The 25,000-nt window shown below is 36.8% G+C and overlaps 1 protein-coding gene across 3 annotated transcripts in view; it reads left to right on the forward strand.

Moving 5' to 3' along the window:
* LOC122804910 (integrin beta-2-like) overlaps positions 1-15,549 on the forward strand; it is a 1,273,642-nt gene extending 1,258,093 nt beyond the window's left edge. For all 3 annotated transcript variants that reach the window (XM_044075119.1, XM_044075120.1, XM_044075118.1), the window contains one exon: positions 15,301-15,549. In XM_044075119.1, coding sequence (XP_043931054.1) covers positions 15,301-15,534 — 234 coding nt within the window. In that variant the 3' untranslated portion in view covers positions 15,535-15,549. The remainder of the gene's footprint in view (positions 1-15,300) is intronic.
* The last annotated feature ends 9,451 nt before the right edge of the window (positions 15,550-25,000 follow it).

A 25,000-nucleotide genomic window follows, 5' to 3' on the forward strand; every position in this document is an offset into this window, starting at 1 on the left:
AAATGATATGTGCTGCAGTGGGACTCAAACCGGGAATGCCTGTTCGTTAGGCAGATACTCTAACCAGTACACTATTGCTGTGCTCATTTGCATATATATATTCCTTGTTATCCTCTTCAGCCTTTTCAGCTGCTTTACCCGTAGCTGAGCGATGGGCAAACCCGTGCACCTACAGTTAGCTGTACTCAGGGTTTTAAAAAAAAATTGCTGCTAGGGTTTCTTCATTTTATTTAAGTGTACTGTTGCTGTTGAACACATGGGGACTGTTGGTGGGGATATGTTGGCACTTATGAGCAGTCTCACCCTTTATTTACACATTCTTCTGTTCTACTTTGCAGGAGTGTGTTTATTCTGAGAGCTCTGTTCTCAGACCCGCCCCCTGCACTTGTCCATGTAGCATTAGGAGTTCAGGCAGCATGCCTTCATTAATAGGCATGGTGCACTGCCATCCTCCTCTTAAACTGCCACTTCCATGCAGGACTAGTTTAGTCCTGCATGGAAGATTAGTAAATCCGGGGGACTCTGTTATCTTGTTATGCTTTTTCCTTGTGTTACTGGCTTTATACTTCTTCTGGTAAATTCTCTACATATTTACATAATAATATTGCTTCATCACATTGTTATACAATATCATTCTATTTTTCATTGTATCATTGAGTTTTATTTTCCATGTTAGTATTTTTTCTTGATAATTTTTAATTTTCTCATTTACTATTCTTTTTCTTTTTCTCATCTCCCAGAACATCTTGTATCTGTATTTAAACATTCTCACTATTAATTATTCATTTTCTTCCTTTACCCACTTTAATATTCTGTACAAGTTTAAAGAAGGAGAATAAAATATTGGTTTTAGTAACCCCGACTTTTCTTCATCTTCACTCACATCCAACATACCTCTTTTCACTGGGGTTTAATCGTGAACCCTATATGAAAGAAAACACCAATAGCACATTTCCTTTTCATATTTTTCTGGGATTATGTGATATTTATACTATTGATTTGGATGGTGCAGTGGTGCAGCAGTAGTGTTGTTGCCTCACAGCAAGAGGCTCTCCTGTTCGATTCTCAGTTGGACTGCCTTCTGGGCGGAGTCTGCATGTCCTCCCTGCATTTGTGTGGGTTTTCTGCGGGTACTCTGGTTTCCTCCCACATTACAAAGACATGCACCTGGAGTGTTTCTCCCTGGGTCTCCACTGAAAATTGGCTTTGTTCCAAGTCAGTCAGTCCCGGTAAACAAATAATAAATAATACAGAATTCACCAATTAAACATTTTTCCTGAATGCTAATCTATATGCCTTCCACAGAAGACATATTTCTTTCATTTCTTTTATCAAATCCTCCCATTGCATTTTTTCCAGATTTTATTCTTGACAAAGACACTTCTTTCACTGAAAAATATATACCCCGAATTTTTACAATATCAGCCAAAACCTTATCCATATTTTGTTCTTAGTAACTACAGCTATATCATCTGCATTTATCAAACCACTGAAATCACCACCTCCTTTTGCATCACATTTCTATCTTCTTTCATTTTATAAACTATTTCAGTCAGTACCACATTCATTACCAATTCAAACAACATTCACTCATGAGATATGCTTGTCTTATATCTTCATGCCAAAAACACAGCAATTTGTCCAAACCAAAAGAATAGTGGTAGAAACTAAAAATTATACCAAAACCACTACGGCAACCACATGAGCAATCCAAAATGTACAACCAAAAATACAGGCCTTAGCATAAAAGATGTTTTATTCACTTTCATCTGTACCAGACCTCTTCAGAAACAAAGTAGACAATGAAACTAAAGTCATATAAATACCCATAGCAATTACAGACATTAATTAATACAATAAATGAAACAATCAGTCATATCTACTTAGCTTTTAAAGTAACATTACATAAATTGGGCATTTATAATTTTATGAAAGTTCATTATCCTGTTTTGGAGACACTATTTGGGATACCCAAAATTCATAAAACTCCCATCCACCCACCTTTTCAGCCAATAGTGTTGGCCCGTAATTATAGTACTGAAGGAATCTCCCTATTCCTAGATTATATTTTGAACCTGGTAGTCAACAAAATGAAGTAATTTATTAAGGATTCATGGGACATTTCAGATAAAGTTAGAATATGTATTGATACTTACCTTCTTTTCGATATAATTTAAACTTGATTTTTACAGTAGATATGTGTTCCCTCTTATGTCTTTTATACTTGTTTTTTGCCTGTGTTTTTGGTTGCACTTTTTAGATTGCTCCTGTGATAGTCTTAATGGTTTTGGTATAATTTATTTCTTCCTGCCCCCATTCAGTAACACTCTAACCCTATTATTTTGATATGCCTAGATAAACACTCTCCTAATCCTCTTCCATACTTCTCTAGAATATTCCACAAGGCATCATGTCTTATTTTATCAAATACCTTGCTAATATCACCTGCCATAAGTTTCACATCCTCCCTTTTACTTATAATATTATCCACAATTTCTCTCACAACCAATAACAATTTGTGACATCATTTCACTTTTATACTATATTTACTTTCTTCCATTCTGTCACTCATCATGTTCCTTCTATTCTTCTCTGTATTATTTTCATATAAAATTATCATCTGTGTTATTTAGTGTGATGGGTTTCCATTTTTTTTATTTCATTCTTCTCGTCTTTCATCCATATAAATTTGTAATATCTCACTACATAACTCTTCATGAACTCTTCTTTCAACCATTCATTCAGTACATTTACAAAATATTTTATTTGCCAGTCCATTAATTTATTGCTTATTCCATACTGTTTACCATCTGCACCTGATACTGAATCAATTTACACTTCACATGTATTGATACAATTTGCTAATAGTAATTTATTTCTCAAATTCTTTCTTAACTCATTCTGGATTTATTACTTTCCATTTCCTTCTTTTTACTCGTATACATAGTTCTACATGTTGTATTACAATACTTATAATTTGCTTTAGTGTTCCTTTTACCTCTCCTTTTACATTTCTTCATTTCCCTCATTATACTAATATCCACCTTTACTATTTCCCCACATATGTAGGTACCTCCTCCATTCTCCAGTGCAAATAATGTCTCTGCCTAAACAGTAATGCCTTCATTTTCTTGATTTTTTTATATATTTCTTTTCCCATGTCATAATACTCGTTTGTATTATTCTATATATTCTGTAATGCATGTATGTACATTTTCCCATACTTCATTTTCACTTCATTTCTTACATTAACCTGCCATTGGAAAAAAAATACTTTTTATACTTCTTTTTAAATTCAATCCACCATTCAGACCAATTTTTATAGAAGTCCAGCATAGTTATTTAAGTCTTCCAAAACTGTAATACTTCCCACTCTCAAATTTCATTCATGAACATCTCATTTATTCTTTTTCTTTATTTTCCTATTTTAATATATTCCTTTTCTTCCATCATCTCTACCCATATTACAAAAGGGTGTGAACAAACTTCACAACTGCATCACCATCTACTACTCCCCTAAACTTTCTGATAATACAAAATAATCAGTTTCAGATCCAAGTGCCTCCCTTCTATAAGTCCATTAACTTTTGTTCTACACAGCTACTTTCCAACATTTTATCACTTCATGCATGTTTTGCATCTTTCCCTTTTACATGTCCCTTTAAATTACAAAGTTCTTTGCAATTATAGTTTTTTTTGTTAACCACCACAGTGTAATATTTCATGAACCAGATTCTCTTTGCTTGCTAGTTATATATGCATATAATGTTTTAGCTTTATATACATATTCTTTTTACCTTATATCCACAAGTTAACCTTTCCATCCTTCCCAATGTTACATCTAGTATTTTCATTGTTTTTTTACATGACACCGCTTCCTAAGTTCTATATTATATTTTTACACCACAGTTTTTCTATTTGCAGTTTTTTTTCACTTCTCAGGAATCCTCTAACAGAATAACATCAACATCACATGTAACACACAATTCCTGTATCCCTGTCCTTCCTACAGTGTTAACAATACTGTTCATATTTACTGAAAGTGCTCTAAATTGTTGCTTTTCCTTCTTTTTAAATTTAGAGGAAATATTTTTAAAGTGTCATTTTCTTATCTTTATTTCTACCGCAAATTAAATATTTTGTTTGGGTTTATGTACAAAAATATCTTTGATTTTCAGAATCAAATTTTTCATCAGCTATAACTTCAAAAAAATGATTACTGTCATTCCCTTCTGCTGACCTCTCTTCATGCATGCACACTCTCCTCATTTTCCCCTATTTTTTTTCTTTTTATACATTTTTTTTATTCACCTACTTTACCCTCCCTCCCAGCCTCTTGTTGTCCATCCACATGTACATTTTTCCCTTCCCCTTTTCTCATTATTTACTGTTTGCTCTTGACAATCTATCCAAAAGTGTCCATTTGTTTACATAACCTGCATTCAGGCAGATGCCTTCTTGCTGTATATCCTTTCTCTCCACACTCATTACATTGTAACTTATTACAGTCATTAACTAAATGAGAAATGTCCCCACAGAAGAATTATGATTTAGGCAGCCAGAATATTTAAATGTCCCTCTATGACTGCCACTTGGTAAGTGTTTCACCATTTATTTTTTCACATTTCAAAACTCCTTACAACCTTTACTCTCTATTCCATACAGTTCTCTAACTCTAACTTTCACAGTATTATCAACAGTTTTACACAGACCTTCCATGCATTTTTTAACATTGCCTTCTTCCAGTTTATTGGTTCTAAACTGCATAGTAACATTTTTTCACATTTAAGTTGCAACCAGATAAATATCCTTCTTTTTGTTACATAGTTCCAGAAGTCTCACCAGTCCATCAGTTTCAAATGTTGTCACAAAAATCTCTATCCCAATATATATATATATATATATATATATATATATATATATATATATATATATATATATATATCAAACACATTTCTTGAGCTTTAAAACCCAGAACAGTTACTAAATTGTCTCATACATAATATCTGTCTATTACAGTGTCATTTTTTATTCTTATTCTCACAGTTGGTCTTCTTTTCTTTTTAAAATCAGTTTTACTTACAGTTTGTTGCTGCTCTCCTTGTTTTTGCCTACTGCCACTTTTGCATATGTTTTAGTTACTGCATTGCCTGCTGCCACAAAATCAGTCACTTTTTCAGCTAGTTGCTGCTTTTCCTCTTTAACTTTCTGTCACTGCTGTGTAACGTTTAACTGATGCCTTCTCTGCTGCCACATCAACTGTTTCCTTTTCTGCATTACCATCCTCAGCACATTCAAAAAAGTTATCTGCCATTTCAGCTCATGAAACAGCAGAACTGGCACTTGGATCAGCCTTCCTGATTATTTTTAACAGAAGATCATCTACAATCTCTCCTGATGCCAGTTGAGTTATCTGCACCACTCCAACAGACCTGCTTACTTCCTTCTCTGTGGAGACAGCTAAACACAGCTCATTTGTAACACCCACCACACAGGAATCTTCGTTCAAATTCTGAAGCTCCATATTGAACACATTTTTCTCCAAATTCTCACTTTCCAGCTTCAGGCTCTCCATAGCTTTTCACTCCTCCTCCATGTTGCTATTCCCTTAGGCTTCTTCTTTGGTGCTGTGGGAGCCATCCAGCACCATCTAGCAGCTGTAAAGAGTAGAAAAAGTTCCCCTATGTACTGACCAAAGTTCCCCTAGTAGTATCAATACCAACTCAGGTCTGCTGTTTAAAGAAGCTACTAGCCTAGTGGGACTAACCAGGTAAACAAAAGATAAATAAAAATTATACCCCTTCAATGACTGCATAGGCAAACAGACAAGAATTCCAACTAGCCAGGTGTTCCTTATCATTGTTATGCTTTCAAGTCAAAATTGTGTACCCCAGTTTGCTCCCATATGAATGCAGATAGGTTATGGGCTTGCACCTTATCTGAGGTTGGGAGAAACAGTGGCTCTACTCTGGTGGGGGAAGGGCAAAGTGTGTAATACAGTCACTGCTAGGCCAGCACTTAGAAGTAACATGGGAGGAGAAAGGCATGCTCCTGCTAAGCCAAGGATGTATACTAGATGGAGAATGATAGGCAGATATAGAGTCTTCTGGCAAGCAACAGATACTGAAACTAATGAAGATCAGCTGTTACAGATGTTTTATTAAGACTGCCCTTACTAATGGAGTTAGATTTACTTGCCTGTTAACTTAGATAGAGTTCTGGGAAAAGTCCCTGTGGACTCTGTATAGAAGAAAAAAGGCAGTCTGAGAGTGTGAAGAGACACATGTTTTCCTGAAGAAGAAACTGCAACACATCTGAAATGGATTTATTGTACTTATCAGGGAAAGCCAGAGGAATTCTACAAGCTGCTATAGGTCTTTAGTAACCTCTTGGTGATATAGGTTATTGAACTGTTTTTTTTTTTTTAATTGTCAAGGCAACATGTCTGCTTGGTTCTGCTATATGGGTTTTTCTCTAAGAGATTTTGTTGAAAAAAGACTTTAAATATCAGTACTTGTTTTTGGTGTGAAGGAACTTGGTTTCTATTTATGTTGGAACTGTTTTTTTTTTTTTTCATTTGTTATTAGCAAATCCTTAATCTGTGATCTATTCATATTAGGTGCATGATAGCAGCAAGAAAATTGCGTTAAATTGTGTGTGTTTGTGTGTGTGTGTGTGTGTGTGTGTGTGTGTGTGTGTATACTTGAGTGCGTGCACGCACTCTTAAGTTTGACAGTAGTAATTATTTTTCCAATAATGAACACAGGAAAATGAGTGCCAAAGGCAACAGACAACTATTAACATGTAAAAAATAAAAAATCCAAACCACGAAGTAAAAGCAGGAAGACAGGCTTTATTTTCAAGCAAAAGCCAAATGACTAAGCGCTTTTGCCTTATATCAATAAAGGCTTCTTCAGAGTCATTTGGAAGAACATACACTACTTAATTTTATATTATGATGTCACCATATCAACCAATCAAACCTCTTCTCTAAAGTAGGGTAATTAATAAAACTACTAATACATAAAAGTTAAAGCAATGCCCACAAAGCATCAAAATTCCTTGTTAAAACTTTAAACCTAAGATGTTTAATGACAAAAAATCAACAAAAATAACTTGTAATTTATACATTATTAATATTATTGAATCTACTGGTCCCTCATAAAACAATCACTGTACCTATAGTTGCCATTAAATTACATTAGCTCTTTGGTTTAAAACAGGGGCCAAAGAAATATCATCATTGAGACCTGGTAAATTTGTAGAGTTGAGTCTCAACTGCCATTTGGCCTCCCTGACCTCAGCTTCCAAGTTGTTATCACCACCTCTTTCATTAGAGGCTACTTTATCTATTATGAAAAAAAAAAAAGTTTTTAAAATGAACACATTTCTTACTGTGTAGAAATACAGCATTGTGTTAATCTTTGTTTTTTATTGACCTTGAATGTTCACCAATCTGGTCCCGAAGTCTACGGATAGTTTTCCCCACGTAGAACCCTGGGCAGGATGTACAAGTTGCTAAGTACACAACCCTCATTGTGTTGCAGTTACACCTCCCAGGACAACTGAGAGAGTAACCGTAACCATTTACTAACACATAAGGTCCATCATTAATGAACCTACAATACCTACAAGCACCACACGTGTACATAAGTGATTTGTGTCCCATTTTCTTTTTATTGAAAGGTGTTTCCAATATGTTTTTAATGTTCATACCTCTACTATATGTAATATGAGGTTTGTTCCCTAGTTTGTCTTTTGTGTCCTGGTCAAGGCATATTTCCCACAGTCTGTTAATACTCGAAATGAGACTTAGTGTCTGGTGGTTGTATCTCAAAACCATTACTTCATTGTCTTTCTTCCTCATTGTCTGCTCTATACTGACAGTTGACATTAATATTGGAATAAACGGAGTGTCTTTTTTTCTAAACAAACACTACACCATGAAATTATAAAGAAACACACTTCAAAAGCCATGGTTGTAATGAAATGTAGAATGTAAATTGATTTTTATAAGTAATACTTATATTATTCATATGATAGGAATCTTTAAGGAATGTGTTTACAATAGCTTAATGCTTTAGTCACTGTGATTTTTTTCTGATTTTTCTGGTTATTTATTGGGTTGGTGGTTTTTAATGATTAGTAGTTAGCAGCAATTGTATAGTAATGTAATTGTAATAGGTATAAAAGAAATTATATCCTTGATGTGTATTATTCCCAGAAAGGCGTTTGAAGCCACGGTACTAGGAAGCATCAGTAAAACTTTGAATATCCAACCGTGGCTTTTGAAGTGTGTTTCTGTCTCTTTTTCTAACCACCTCACACTTAATGTTAAGTAACATCTTAAGAGAGTACCCTCTCTCTTTAAACATTCCAATCAATGTATAAATTTCTCTTAAGAATGTTCCGTTGTCACTTATTAAATGACCTTTTACTATACTTTTCATTTGATGAAGAGGATGACAACTCTCAAAATGAAGTAAAGTATTCAAATAGGTTTCCTTTCTGTAAATATTACTGCTCAACCTATTCAGTTCACTGTCTTTTGAGAGATGTATGTCCAAAAAGTCAATTTTTTTTTGCTTTCCAATGACTGGTGAATTTAAAAAATGAAGTGGTGCTGCTATTTAAATGTTCTACAAATTGTAGAGCTTCTTATTCACTACCTTTCCAAAGGATTAATATGTCATCCAAAAATGTGTTGTAAAGTTTTATTTTGGACATAAATGATGACAAAAAAAATGTTTGTTTTTCTCCCATTATAAAAGTACCAGGTTCACAAAAACAGGGACACATTTGGCCCCCATTGCTACACCTGCCACTTGGTGAAACAATTCACCCTCAGAATTGAAGAAGTTGTTTTTAAGAACCATTTCCATAATGTCAACCAGCAAATCTACTTTTTCTTTCTGGACTTCATTGCTTTTCAAAAGGCTGTCATGGAAAAGTTCCAAACCCTCCTTATGGGATATGACTGAGAACAAATTAACTACATCTATTGCTAAAAAGGGAGTATTCTGTGTCATTGTCTGCCTCTCTGACTCTTTTAAGGCAGTGCCAGGAGTCTTAAAACATGTTTGGCTTCTTCCACAACTGGATTCACCCACCTGTCAACCAAAGCTGCAAGCGGTTCAGTCTTTGAACCCCTGGCTGCAACAGTTGGTCTAAATGGTGGGTTGTGTACATTTTTGAGAATCTTGGGGAATGCCGAAAATCAGGGATATAATTGTTTTTTCTACTGTGAGAAATCTAAATTATAGTCCCCTGACTCGGTGCATCTGACAGAAAGAAATCAATCCTCATATAAGCCCTATTTACCTCATTTTTAGAAACGCTGTTGTATGTGGTGGGGTCATTTAATAACTTGTGCATTTTAGACACATAGTCATTCTGAGACATGATTACAACTCCCCTAGCCTTATCAGGGTTCATAACTCTGAGGTGTTTATTTTTCAATAGATCAAACAATGTTTTCCTTTCTTCAGGGGTTAAACTGTGAGCAAACTCTTTCTTTGCTGATATCATTTTTTTAAGTTCCACCTAACACATTTTCTCATAAACTGCTATATCAGGGTGTTTGCTGGAATGAACAAACTTTTCCATTGTGGTACCTGTGTTACATAGGTTAAGTTAGATTCACCATAAAAAAAATCTTAAATTCAATTGCCTTGTATACAATCTAAGATTTGTTAAAACATCAGCAATATCTGAGTTAAAACTGAGAACAAATTAAATACCTTTTTTCAACAAATCAAAGTGTGACTTCTCTATAGTCACATCACTGAAATTATATATTGTGAGCCCTTGGTTTGTATGGATGACACATGATAAAAAGGTATCCAACTCATTTTCACTGACCAAAAAGCACTTATATTCACAAAAGCCTTAGCACCTCGGCTACACATCCTTCAGGATGTCCATTATATGTGTAGTATATTCCACATAGCACTGTGACTTACTTGTATGTCAGATAGTGGCAGAGCAGTGGGTGTCACTGACATGCATAACAGTTGGCACTGCAGTTATCTGCACATGACCCTGTCAAAGACGGCACTGTACCTACAAGACAACTGCCAGGAGAACATGCTGGCCAGATCCTGACAGTATTAGATAACATAAACATAGCTCATTGACCCCTACATATTGTGGACAGGCAATATGTTTTCATGTGTATTGTTTCAGCCCTGCCAGTGTGTGCTATGCTGCTATTTCCCTACAAACATACATGTTACTGCATTTCTGTGGGTATATGGGGTCACACCTGTCAACTGTACACATTTGCAGAGACTGTGCTGATATTTGCTTTACATTTTAGTTCCATTTACCGTACTATTGTGCCCTGTCTTGGGGACTAGAGGCATATCAGTAAAGAGCACAGGTCAGATTGTACTGGCATATATTTGAGTTTCAGACTTCTTACCCTTCATAGCCTAACTGCAACTGTGAGACCTGCTGTGCTATCACTATGTGAGTCTGTAGGGGGTTAATTCAACATTGCTGCCATTTGTGTGCCTTCACCAGACATTTATCTCTGGTTTTCTACAGCTGACTTGCTGTGTGGGTGTGAGGAGTAGGTATGGGACCCCCACACTGACATCCATGCCTGTGGCCTATGACCCCCCCCCCCCCAGTTATTTGTTCCCATGCATATACTGCACTGGGTTTTGCCACCTTGGGTACTACTGCATAGTGTGGGGAGGTTAGTTTTGGGCAGACATTTCCTGGTGTCCCACATAGCTGTCAGTTGTCTGCTGCTATCCCAGTAGGCTACCCCATTCCTTTGCATGCATGCAGCATTACCATAGAAAAGCTAGCAAACCATACTAATCCATTCATTTATTGTTAAGAAGACTGGCTTACCTTGTTCCTGCAGCAGTTGTAAGGAAGGTGCTTGAGGGACGCCTATGTTGCATGCACACAGTACACTGCCTATACAAGGTAATTAACAGGTAATGAGATGTGTGTGTCATCCATTTTACTGTGTGTGGGAGTCGTAGAGAAGTGTCAGTCCCTGGGGTCCCTACAGTGTCAGTGTGTGTGCTATGCATTGCCTCTTTGCCAAGGCCTGAGCTTACTGGGCACACCTCCATCTGCCTACAGGAGCAGGCTCAGGGGCCTCCTCCTCTGAGTCCCTCTGTGCCTGTGGGGACCTAGGCAATGGTGGTGGGCTGTGTGGCTCTTCCCTGTGCTGTTCCTGCTACAGCTGTTTCCACAGGATCATACTGTGTAGCATGGCACATACTATGAAAATGTGTGCACATGTGGCTGGAGAGTACTGCAAGGCTCCACCAGATATGTCAAGGCAGCGGAATCGTGTCTTGAGCATCCCAAACACATGCTCTGTAATGATCCTGGTTTGTACATGTGCCTCATTATGGTGTTCCTGTGTGGGTATGTGCACATTTCTGATGGGTGTCATCATCCATGGCTCCAGTGCATAGCCAGCATCCCCCACCAGATGGGTATATGGGCTGCCTCCACTGGCAAATGCCTGGTACAACTGTGATGAATACTAGATGTGGGAGTTGTAATACCTTCCAGGGCTGCCAGCACACCCATTCATGATAATGCCCTGGGCATTGCACGTGACCCGTCAGTTGATTGAGGGGAATCCCTTGAGGTTTATGTAGCCCCTACTTTGTTCACTGGGTGTTGCTTTGATGTGGATGTGTGTGCAGTCTATCTCACCCAGAATCTCTGGATATCCTGCAACATGGTGGAAGAGATGGATATTGCTGGTCCTCTCCTCGTGGGTGTTGGGGAAGTTGTTCACCGGTATGTGGTAGCATGGCATCCAGGAACTGGTGGAGTACCCTGGATGCAGATGCCTGTGAGACCCCATGATGTCCCCAGTAGGTCTTTGGAAAGTACCTGTAGCTAGAATACTTAAGGCTACACATACCTTGGTATCCAGTGAGATGGGTTCCCCTCTGTTGGATCTAGATCTGAGTTGAGGCCAGCACAGCTTTGTGATTTCCTGAAGTATGTCCCTGTCCACCCTGCAGTGCTGTACTTTCTCCAGATCATGTATCCCCTGGTAAGCTACCCTGGGTCTGAACACTCTTCTCCTCCTCCTTGGTCTGTGGCGGTTGTCAGCATTATCCTCCTCACCGCCCTCAGCCTCTGGCACATACTGATGGATCAAAGCAATGGCAGCCCCTAACATTCTTCCAGTTAAAATTCCCCCACATGTGTACACCAATGGTGCAGAGTCTGTGGGAAAAAACAGACTGTAAGGTGTTTGCATAGTTTATACTGTTGTGCTGCAGATGCTGCCTGTATGATTGGCTGACTATGATGCATTCCACTTGCTAACTATGTAATTTGTTCTTAATTGCTTTTATTCTGCTATTTTTCTTTTTTTCCCTTCCCGTTTCCTCCACTTTTAAGCCCCGAAGCTCACCGAGCAAACCCGGTTCCCAAATGTAAACAGTCCTGCTATTTCTGGGTAATTTATTTTTGTTGTTGTTGTTTGTTTTAGACTGGGTGAGCACCATGCAAACCCATTTAGCTAATGTAAGCACAAAGAAATGGCCCTCCTTGGATGTGAACACGCTCTTCATTTCATGGAATAAGTCAATACAGCCTCAGACACACCCCCTTGCTTAGCTAAACTTATCTGGGGACCATAGGGCTCCAATGTGCTTACACCATGCATGACACACCTCCTTTTCATGTCTGTTGCTCCTCCTTTGCTTATTTTGTACCTTTTTCTTTCTATTAATCTTCACATCTTCTAAGTTATTCTGCCTGTGCTAATATTTTTAATTTATTGCTTGTGCTAGGGCATGAAAGATTCTGATCTGTTCTGATACTGTGTATTGTTTTTATCATTTCTATCTTTTGGAGTAATTTTGTTGATCTTTCCTCTTTTATACTCTTCTAACAGTAACACTTCTTGTCTTAATTGCTTTATACTTTCCTCTGTTCGATACCTCCGTGATGGCATTTGATTTACCCACTTCCTTTCCCTTACTGCCCTGTGTTTTTCTGGTAAGACTTTATCTGTTATTAATTTAGCTGCACAGTAATATATCCCATTTACTTCTGTTATATTGCATGAATCTCTATAAACAGTCCTAATTACTGTCTTCATTTGTTTTATCAAACTTCTAACTTTTTGGGTTTCATTGATTTTCTGTAATCTATTTCTTTAATTGATCTTAATATGTCTGTCCATCTCTATTAAATCAAGCAACTCTTCTCTTAGATCATTTTCTTCTAAACTGAGGACACATTATTTGTTCTCCATTCCTGCAATCAGTTTACAAAACGGACCAAAGCATCTTCCTGTACCACATTCTCTTTAGTTTCATCCTGCGCCATCTGTTGCTCTTTATATGGGAACTCACTGGCCTGTCACTCCACAACACTGAGTGCATCATTCCTTCCTTTGCAGTGTAACTTCATCTGAACCTTTGTACTGGTTTCCTATGGAAGGGTTCAAAGTACGTTCATATGGCAACTGATCTGATGTTTCCCACTCCACTAGTTTCTCCTTAATTTGGGGATCCACTGTTTTATCCTGCTGTAATGTTATGACAATTAGATTTTCTACACTAAATCCTTCACTTCACAGGTAATCCACAAGCTCAGTTTCCATTTCTCCAACTTCTCCACTATTAATACTTTTTTCTACTTTTCCTCTGTTTTCTTATTTTTTATATTGTAAAATTTTCTGTAGCCAGATGCCTTTGCCCTCATTTCTCTTCAAATATCGTTGGTGCTGCTCTTTTTGTATTGATTAGTTTTGCTTTCTCCTTTGCATAAGTGTTAAATCTCTTTTTCTTTCCCATGTCCATATTTCTTCTTCAGATGTCTAATGCTCCTCCAGTTTGTCCTTATTTGGGGAACTCATTGTTCTATCATTGTGTGATATAACTTGTGTTAGACTTTCTACACTAAATCCTTCACATCGCATGTATTCCATAAATGCAGCTTATATTTTTTAACTTCTACTTTACTTATCTTCTGTGCCGCATTCCCTCTTGTGATCTTATTGTTTTGTATTGTGTAATTTTGCAATATGTGAATGTCTTTGCCTGTATTTCACTTTAAATATCTTTAGGGCTGCTTTTTTTGTATTGAGTAAGTTGGCTTTCTCCTTTGTTTAAATATTGCACATACCAGATCTTTTTTGCCCATGTCGGTATTTTTTCCACCTTTCAAAAATCTCTAGATTTAATTCTTTATATTTTCGCACTTCCTCAGTTGCTTCTTTTTCCAAATGCCCCAAGGTTTCTTGGTCTACATAATGTTTTGCGTAAATCTGTTATATCAATTAACACAAAGTTTTATTTGAAGCTTCTGACATTTTGTCTTGTGCAAGTATTTTTATTTCCTCTAATTTCTCTCTTAATGTTTTTGTATAACTTCTGTCTAGAAATTCTGAACTTCTTGCATGATAGTAACAATATATAATTTCTTCCTTATCCTCAATAGTCCACTCTATCAACTTTATGGCTCTTTTTTGGCCTATCAGTTTTTGTGATTTTTGTGGACTACTACTTCGTTCTACAATAGGGGCTGAGCCTGGCGTAGCCCCGTTGTATGAATGTTTCCATGTCTTGAGGATTCTACACTGTCATTTTTTCCAGTTCTCGCACCAGTGCACTTACCAGAATTGAGCATTTTTTTATCCTGGGTCTTGTGCACCCAGCTATCTTTTTTTATTTTTTAACCTACTTCTGTCCATGATATATTCTATATAAAATACAGTCTATATATCAGTGTTGTCTTGGTGAGATTTTGTGAAAATAGAATCCAACTATTGAAGCTTCTCACTAAGACTTGAGTATGAATTAAATTCCAGCATTACTACTCTCCTTCACTTACTGATTTATCATCTCTCCATTCGGACCCTCATCTAGTTGTATAGACTGTGAAAATGGTTTCTGGGAGAGTCTGGCATTGTATCTGTGGTGGTGGTGTATTTGCTAGGGTCTAATACTTTGATCCAGTCTAATATGGAGTTTGATGACTTGCTATAATGTGTGGGGCTGTTAGTTAGTTGTGTAAAACTGTATCAGCCCATGCTAGGTTAGAGGAATAGTGAAGGGAAAAGGCTGTTTTCATAGAATTACAATGGAGAAACATTTAGGTCTGTAAAGGAAAATGAATGCAGAAGTAACAGAGTGGCATTTGGCTACTGCACTGTAGTCATTTACAAGTATCTATGATATTTATAATCTTGAAAAAAATGTGATACATAAAGGATGCTCTAACAATTGCTTGACATTTAGCTGAATTAACTTTGTGGAGCAACACTTCACTATCAAGTCCTTATTTTCTTTTCAGATTACCTTTAATGTGACAATCCAGGCCACAAAGTGCTTTGATAAACCCCGGACATTGGAAATCCGTCCTCTAGGCCATGCGGACACTCTAAAAGTTACAGTGGTCACACTTTGTAGTTGTGAATGTGATGAACCGGAAAGTAAAAAAGACTGTGGTGGAAATGGAAATATTGTGTGTGGAATCTGCAGGTATTTCAACATCAGTCCTTCATACATTCTTCTTTGCAAAGATTGATGTGGTAAGCCAGTCATTGGTCTAATTCAACAGACATTTCTTCTGTTCAATTTTGTTTTATCATATGTCTGCTGATATGTAATAGAGTGTGTTCAAAATAAGTGAACACAGTGTTCAATAAAATTATCTCCTCATTGTTTCTCCAATAATACATTTTGTTGTGGCTTTTGTAATTTTTTCTTAGCAACCAGTTCTTTATCTTAGGGAACTTAAATTAAGTAAACTGAATACTGGGCAAGTTGCAGTATTATTGAAAAGGCTATCAATAAAATTATAAAAAAGAGCAACAATGTAATGTTTATTGATATTCCATTTAATATTAGGAAAGGACTTTGAAAGCATGAAATCAAGTACCCCATAACTTAGGCATCTCCTGCTTATTCCCTGTGCCTACCTCACACAGGAAGACACACACACACACAAATCAGATATCTATATTTTATTTATTTATTTTATTTTTTTTATTTTACATTTGTTGACCGGGCTAGTCCAACTGGATATATGTCCATTTTCAGTAGAGGCGGGTGAGAAAATCTCCACAAACACACTATCAATTATACTAAGTGACATTTACAAATAAAGCTACATTTACAGATATTTTGCCATTCATTACATTTCATTGCATTTCTGTAAACAGAATTATGGTACCTTTCAGTTATGGTTAGCCATTCAAAGATATATCTAATAACATTTTTAAATATAGGACCACACACTCTCTTTACAGTTAACAGAAAAGTAACTAGCTTATACAGGTATGGTGATTACTACCCTGAGAAAATTGAGGTAGTTAGTCAAGGTTAGCACAAGGGCATAACCACTGTGATTTAAGGTATGGTTTCAATTTGCTTTTAAAAAGTGTTGTTGAGGAAAAGGAGGTTAGGTCACTGGGGAGGGAGTTCCAGGTTTTGCACACAGTATTACAGAACAAGGAGTCACCAGCCATGTTAGTTTTACCAATTTGTACAAGTAGTTTATTTGATGAGCGAAGGGTCTTGAGGTTATTATAGGGGGTGATAAGGTTTGTAAGTGTTGGTGTATTAGTAGGTTATTACAGGATCTTGTGGGCAACTGTTAATTGGTTAAATAGTAGTAGATCTGGCAACTCTACCCATCCTAGCTGCTTAAGATTATTACAATGATGGGTTCTGAAGGCAGACCCAGTTGCAAATCTAGCAATATTATTGTAGGAGATTGCAAGCTTGTTTAGGTTGTTTTTACATAGTTTAGTATATATAGGCGAGGCATAGAGAAGGGTGGAGATTAAGTGGGTATGGGCAATGGTGGTCCTGGCTAGTGGAGTCAGAAAGGGTTTAATCCTTTATAGGCATCCTAATTTTTTGTTGACTGTTTTTATAATACTGTTAATATGGGATTCAAAGGTAAGATTGTTATCAGTTAGTACCTCAAGAAGTTTAGTAGTAGAATCAGGAGATATGATAGTACCATTGCTTGATGTCACAGTAAAATTAAGTGAGGAGTCCATATGGGTGGAAGTAAATAATGGCAGTTTTGTTTTTTTGGGGTTCAGGATGACACATCAGTGTAGAAGCCATTTCTCAACTGTATTAAACATGTATTGGGTTAGGGACTGTAGGTCAGATGGAGAAGTGGCAGAGCATATTAATCTGGAATCATCCGCTCATTGGATACAAGTAGCTTGAGGTATTACAGAATGTAGGTCATTTATAAAAATAGAGAATAGGAGAGGGCCTAATATGGAGCCTTGAGGGACACCAAGGGCACTTAGGAGGTGGGAGGATAAGTTGTCCTCCCATAGTACAGCCTGCTGTCTGTTGTCTAAGTATGACTGGAACCATTGGATGGCCAGTGTGTCTAGAGACAGGTTTTTGAGTATGTTTATGAGTAAGTGGTGGTTAACCATATTGAAGGCTTTTGAAAGATCAATAAAGAGGGCTGAGGATAGAGTGTCGTTGTAGCAATTTTTATTAATACAGTCAGAGAAAGATAAGAGAGCAAAGGTGGTGCTATGAAATGGCCTAAAACCATGTTGGCAGTTGTTTTCTATTAGGTGGTTTAACAGCTGTTTATGAATGCATTTCTCCATGGTTTTTACCAGTGGAGATAACTATGGCTATAGGCCTATAGTTGATAATTCGTTGGAGTTACCACCCTTATGCAAGGGGATAATGTGTGAAATTTTCCAGATTGATGGGATAGTTCTTTCAGTAATAGTTCTATTAACCAGGATGGAAATTGGGTAGGCTATGGCTTTTGCAGTTTTTTGCAGGTATTCTGCAGGTAGTAGGTCTGCAGAGAGGGTGGTAGGTTTAAGTTTTTGTATAAGGGTGCAGGCAAGGTATGTAGGAACAGGTTGAAAGTGAAATTATGGGGTTGTGTTAGAGATGGAGGTGGTTGATGATGAGGTGTCAGGGATAGCTGATTGGCAAGAGATTGAATCTTCTCTGTGAAGAAAGTGTTAACGGTATTGGCTATTTGCTTGGGACTATTGTGATTAGACCCTAAAGGGATGGGTGTGACTGAATGACCTGGGTGAAGAGTTTATTGATGCCTGACCAGAATTTTTGTGGTTTGTTTTGGTGGGTTTGTTAGAGCTGAAAGTAGAAGTTTCTTTTCTTTAACAATACAGCTTTTTTTGTTTCATTTCTTAGCTGTCTAAACTTTAATTGATCTGCAGGGTTTTTAGTAGCACGCCAGTTGGCCCAGAGTTTGTTTCTAAGGAGGATTTTTTGTTTGGTAGCTTTTGAGAGCCATGGGGCTGGTTTAATTCTGGCTCTAATTGTAAGTGTTGGTGCATGATAATCTAAAATAGCTAGGAATTTAGAATTAAAGTATTTTACTGCTTCCTCTAGAGGTAGGTTTTTCAGGGGGTTCCAGTCGTATGCCAAAAGTTCTTTTTGGAAGCTGTCAGGGTTAAAATTCTTGTTGGTCCTTATTGTCCTGTAGCTGGTTGGGTTTGGAATGTCACTCTTATATCTGATTATGAAGGTGAGTGAATGGTCGCTTATATCTTTGAGGAGGGTCCCTACTTTGCAAGTTTGGTGATGACTATTTGTGAGAATCCAATCTAAGGTGCTTTCTTTGTTATTAAGTTTATTGGTCCTTGTAGGGGATGTAATGGTTTGAGTAAAACTATATAGGTTAATATGAGCAAACGGCTGTTCAGAGGTACAGCTCCTCCACTTGATATTAAAGTCACCAATTACTATGGTTTCTTGTGGGCAGGTATTAGAAAACCAACTAAGGATATCCTCTAGTGTGTTAGAGTTATTTTCTGGGGGAAGATAAACACAGATGATATAGATGGATTTACATTTATTAAGTTGCATTTTGGAAATAAGGATTTCTGCCATATATATATATATATATATATATATATATATATATATACACACACACACACACACACACACACACACACACACACACACACACACACACACACACACACATATGCACACACACACATGCACACACACACACACACACACACACACACACACACACACACACACACACACACACACACACACATGTATACATATGCATGTATATGTTTTTGTACATAATCAAACATTGCCTGTGCTACACTTCAGAGTAAAGCAACACTTCATTCACACAGAGATGTTTTACGTCTTTGACTTTTCAGTATTGTAACACAAGTGCATGTAGATAGCTGTTAAATAAGACAGTTTTATATTATTTCTTACTCACTGCTTACTGTGGTAGGTCTGTGTTTTATTTAACTATTGTTAATCATATACTTGCAGTAGGCAACCTCCAGCATCAGTGCTCTTTGTTGCTTCACTCAGGATGAGGAGATAGGATTATTTTGATTTATATAATGTCTCACTTAAGAATTGCATCTGATTCTGGAAAGACTTCTAAATGACCAGTTCAAGCATACCATCTACTATCTGTTGCCATCATAAGAAATTCACTACCAGCTTTATGTGCAGCTGCTCCTCCTGCAAGTACTTGGGCTCACAAGATGACATTTGGAAACAATCACTGGAAAGAACTTTTATAAACATATGTGTTTTTGTGTTTGAAACTGTGTGCTTTCGTACCTGCTAGCATGTCTACAGGACACTCTTAGAAATGGATTTTCAGATGTCAGGTATTGTCCGAGTTACAATCTGTACATCTACTCACATTTACAAGTAATTGTATCAGAAAGTAAGATTTTTCTTACAGTACTTGTAAATATATTCATAAGGCAAGCCTTACGTTTCTGTATTTGCTGACATGCTGCACAGTGGTGCAGCAGATAGCATTGTCATCTCACAGCAAGAGGTTCCTTGGTTCAATTATTGACTGAGGTGCCTTTTGTGTGGAGTCTGCATGACCTCCCTGTGTTTGCGTGGGTTTCCTCTGGGTGCTCTGGTTTCCTCCCACATTCCAAAGACATGCTGTAGGTGGATTGGATACTCTAAATGGCATAGATGAATGGATTCACACAGATAAAGAAAAACAGTACTTAACTAATCTCACTATATTTTCCTGACTGATCTAAGGAATTGCTGTTCTCTGGCTCACTTACTAGATGAAGGCAAGATGAAGTAGGTGTGGAGTCCTTCTTTTTCAGGTCCCCAAAATAAACTGAATGAGACTTCAGTCTCATTTAATATAAAACATAATTTATGTCCTAGATTACAGAATGACATCATATGCATCTGGTCATCTGCCTTCTGGTTCTTATGCTACCCACATTGCTAGAAACTGCCAGGATTTAGCACATATGTGTCAATAATATACACACACAGATTTTATCTCAGGTCTGTTTTGGATTCTGGAAGTCATAAAACAATTACAAACCTCTGCCCTTCCAGAGTAGCAGTTAGTTCACCCCAAATACAATACAGAAAACTTTCTAACACAGATGTTTTGTCTCTGGCTGCATTGAGAACTGTAAGATACAATTGTTATGGCCTAAGCCAGGTAATTTAATTTCAAACAGTTTTCAAAGTTAGCCAGAGTAAGATTAACCTCTTCTCTTCCAGTATCCTCTGTTAAATCTTACACATTTAAACAGTTGCAATAATGCATGTATATTTATTTTTCTGTCCAGCTGATCAACTGTTTGTAATTTTTTAACACAAGCAGCTTGACAAATACATTTGTCAACACAAGCATCTGTACAAATCAGTTTGATATACAAATGACATATAATTCTTTACAAAATTCCACCTAGGTGTGCTGACATATGCTACACATCCACTGCCCTACTTCTCCTGGCATAGCCAACAATGCCTCACATCATTGTATACCCTTGTATATCCCTATTTTTAGAGGTATGTCCCTATTTATGGGCTTGATTTACCCATTTACAAAATTTTCTGAATCCCTGTCATCACTTATGACTTTTGAAACTGTCTACTACCAAAAAAATAAATAAATAAATGACCAACATACTAGTTACAACAATAGTTTAATGAAAAATGGCACACGCCTTACATCTCCCTTTTAATGGAGCAAAAATAAATGACCTTGTATGGTAGAAGTTTGCAGTATAGCTAATTAAAGTGTACAAATTTTGTATTGTCTCTTTGATAAGTGCTTATATTTTTCGTCATTCTTGTCATTCTATTTCTTTTAAACTTCTGTTTCTGAGTAGATGTCCAGATTTATAGCAGGATGTACTTACATTTTAAAGGTCTTTCCTCCAATTTTCAGTGTTTGCAGGTTGAGAGCTGTGCTCTGGGACATCTTAGTTCAAAGAGCTTTTCTTCTCTGTATCTAAATCTATTCCTGAGTCTTTTCCACTTAGACTATTGCTAGAGTGTTCCTTGAGATTCTGAATCTCATGGCATCTTTGTTCTCATGATAATTTTGTTATGTTTCACATGATAAAAATCCATATGTACTTGTAATATGTATGCTCCCAACATCTACGTCTTCTGACCTTTTTGTTTCCAGTATTTGAGATTTATAAATAGGGGATATGTCTTTTTTTCTAGAAACAGCAGTTTTTTTTCAAATTCCAAGTCTCCCATTCTCCCTCCCTGCTCCAGCTCAGTCTGACAGTACTGATGCCACAGACTTTGCTTGGGAAATAGTGACTATGTGGATAAAAATGCAAAGTATTTGAAACAGAAAAGATACACCAAAACACCAAATAAAGAAGATGTTGACACTTATAAATGTCCTAAACTCTCTTGTTGCTTTTTGGTCCCAAGAATCTTTATACATCACAGTGAAGGGGCACAGAAACTAGTAAGGGAGAACCAGATCTTATCCTCTATGTAGACAAGTTGTGGTAGCCTGGGATACAGATTTTCAACACAGTCTCACTGTGCTGGAATATTACACACCATGAGAGCAACACTGTGTGGCAGAGAAGCTGGACAAGACCAGGACAGACCCTCACTTTTGAAATTTGTTTCTGGGAGCCTTCTAAGATTTGATCCAACTCTGGGGAACCCCTCAAATACATATTTTTGCCTGTACTCTCAACTATAATTTGGGGAAATTCTCCTCCTGGTTCCTATTCTAAATATAGATTTCTGAACCTCTGGAAGACAGAACCATTTTCTTTTTCTTGGACAGGACGCAGCTTGTATGCTTTTCCACACTTTTAATTATTATCCAGGGTCAGTTTGAATTTTCAGATGGACCCTCCAAAGATCTTTGTAGTAATGACGTTCTGGCCAGGCAGCAGTAGTTCTCCTTATTTTGTTATGGCCAGGGGCAATTACCTCAAACTTCTCACAGTCTGTATCTACTCAGACAAGGCTAAGGGTATTTGATACATCCCAACCATAACAGCTAAAAATGACTGCCTGAATGACAGAATCTTAATACTTTTTGGGCACATTTTTTATGAAGACATGTAACAGGTATTGAAGAAGGCAACAGATCCTGCTACTAGAAAATCATTTATTAGTAACCGGAAAAAGTCATTGCCAAGAAAAGACTCATTAGTTATTTTGGGCTAGAGTTTATCTGCCTCTAATTTATTTGTGTGAGTTACTCCTCAGTGAAGTTTCATTGGCCAGTTATATCAGCATGCTTGCCCATGGATCCATTCTTTGTATGCAGTCTCATGAAAATATTTTTGAAAGGGGTATTGCACATGAAGCCTTATCGAAAAATAAGTGGCTTCTCAGTGCAATCTTAATTTTGCGTTAGAAAAAATAACTCTTGCTCCATTTGAACCAGAACATCAGGATTATTTGAGGTTCTAGACATGGAAAACAGACTTACTTATTGCTCTGACCTCTGCAAGAAGACTATCTGAGTTGCAGACTTTTATGGTGGATCAGCCTTATCTCATTTTACAAAAATAGGATTTCTTTAACAAATAGTCCTTCATTTATGCCCAAGGTGGTATCTGAGTTTATATTAAGCCAATCTATTCATCTCCATGTCTTTCCAGACCTAGAAATGAGAAAGAAAGGATACTCCATATCATGGATGTCCACAGACAACTCAAGAAATATCTTGACAAAACAAAATCTTTCAGAACCTTTGATCAGTTGTTCATTTCTTGTGAAGTTAAGAAAAAAATGAAAAGTTATGTCAAGCAGACTATTTCCAAATACTTCTCAATTGCTATTACCTTTTGTTTTACCCATGACAACAAAACTGTTCCAGGCAGGGTCAAAGCTTGTTCTTCCAGGGCCTTGCTTCATCTGTGGCTTTTTGGAAAGGGTATGATTTCTAGAAGTTTTCTAAGAGTGACAACTTAGTCCTCCATGCTCACTTTTTCAAAGCACTATAAACTAGATTCCTTCTGCAGATCTAGGACAGGCTTTGCTAGGACCATTCTCCAGGGGTTTCTGGACTCTCATCCTACCTCCTCCCAGTCATGCCAAGCTATGGTAATTTACATATATGGCTAAGGCTACTGCAGCAGTGATCATTATGAAGAGCATAGTATAGTTATGTCAGTAAACTTATAATAACAGTAGAAGTTCAAGTCATCACTAGTACAGTACTTGCTCCCTCCCAGCAAACATTCTTCTTATTTTAGTATGTTCTTTATGCCAGGCTGTGGAAATTTATTTTTCTTTTCATAGCATTGTCTTTCTCAGGGATTTATCCTCCCTCTCTCTGTTAACATAAAAGATCTGATGGGCTTGGCATCTGAGCTGACTAACTGTTTGGATGCATGGAAGGTGCTCTGAAGCTCTGGATGCTGGCCAGCAGTTATATCCTTGGCAGGATATAACCCATAAAGATAAGGCTACTGCAGTAGTGATCATCTGAACATCTACTGTTCTGTGAGGTTTATTTACACAACTGAACTTTCTCCATTACTTTGTTTTCTTTTCAGTCTATGCTACTTAGCAAAAGACTGTTATTAACCTAAACCAAACAGCACTGTGTTCTGAGGATCATGTTAATACCTTTTTGGTCTATTTGATTTAAAAAATGTTAGCAAAATCACCAGTCATTATATTTTAATATGTAATTCTTGGCAAAGCATTGATAATTTATGACAGGCAATGTATTCAAAAAATTAAATTTACTTCACTCAGAGGAAGTAATTTGTGCACAGCTAAATGTTGAAATGCAGTAAGATATATTGTATTACACATTACTAATATATCAGCATCCATGTTGTTAAACATTTCAGATAGTTCCTGTTTGATTAAGTGTACATATAGTAACTTTTAATAAGCAGTACCAATGTATATGTGTGTGTGTGTGTGTGTGTGTGTGTGTGTGTGTGTGTGTGTGTGTGTGTGTGTGTGTGTCTACTTTGTTTCATTGAAAGCTCATTTCACTGAATTTGAATTCTCCCTGACCAAATCGCTGAAAGCTCAAAATACTGAAAACTCATTTCACTGAAGTGAAGTACTAGCACGGTGTAGAGTACTGTAAGGCAACTAAAAGGTATATGCCCTTTTCCCCACTGTAGTGCAATCCTGGAGTTAGTATATATATATATATATATATATATATATATATATATATATATATATATATATATATAGTTAGGGGGGTGTTGGGGGCACATCCCCCCACATTGGTATATGTGTGGTGAGTGTAGCCCCCCACCTAGTTTGGTTTTATATTATATTTTACTGAAAGGTTCAAAACGATATATTTTAAACCATAAACATGCATACTTGCAACACCAATGACTAACTCTTTCCAGAAGACTATATACACACAAATGAAGTGGGGGCCTATGCCCCACACACACCATAGTGTGGAGACTGTGCCTCCCCAATTATATATACTAACTCCAAGATTGCAATACAGTGGGGAAAAAGGCATATACCTTTTATTTGCCTTACAGTACTCTACACAGTTCTTCACTTCAGTGAAATGAGTTTTCAGTAATTTGAGCTTTCAGTAATTTGGTCAGGTTGAATTCAAATTCACTGAAATGAGCTTTCAATGAAACAAAGTAGACCAATATATATATATATATATATATATATATATATATATATATATATATATATATATATATATATATATATATATATATATATATATATATATATATATATATATATATATATAAAAGTAC

This window comes from Protopterus annectens, chromosome 6.part0 (assembly GCF_019279795.1).
Source record: "Protopterus annectens isolate FY-2018-M chromosome 6.part0, PAN1.0, whole genome shotgun sequence".
Classification (NCBI taxonomy): domain Eukaryota; kingdom Metazoa; phylum Chordata; order Ceratodontiformes; family Protopteridae; genus Protopterus; species Protopterus annectens.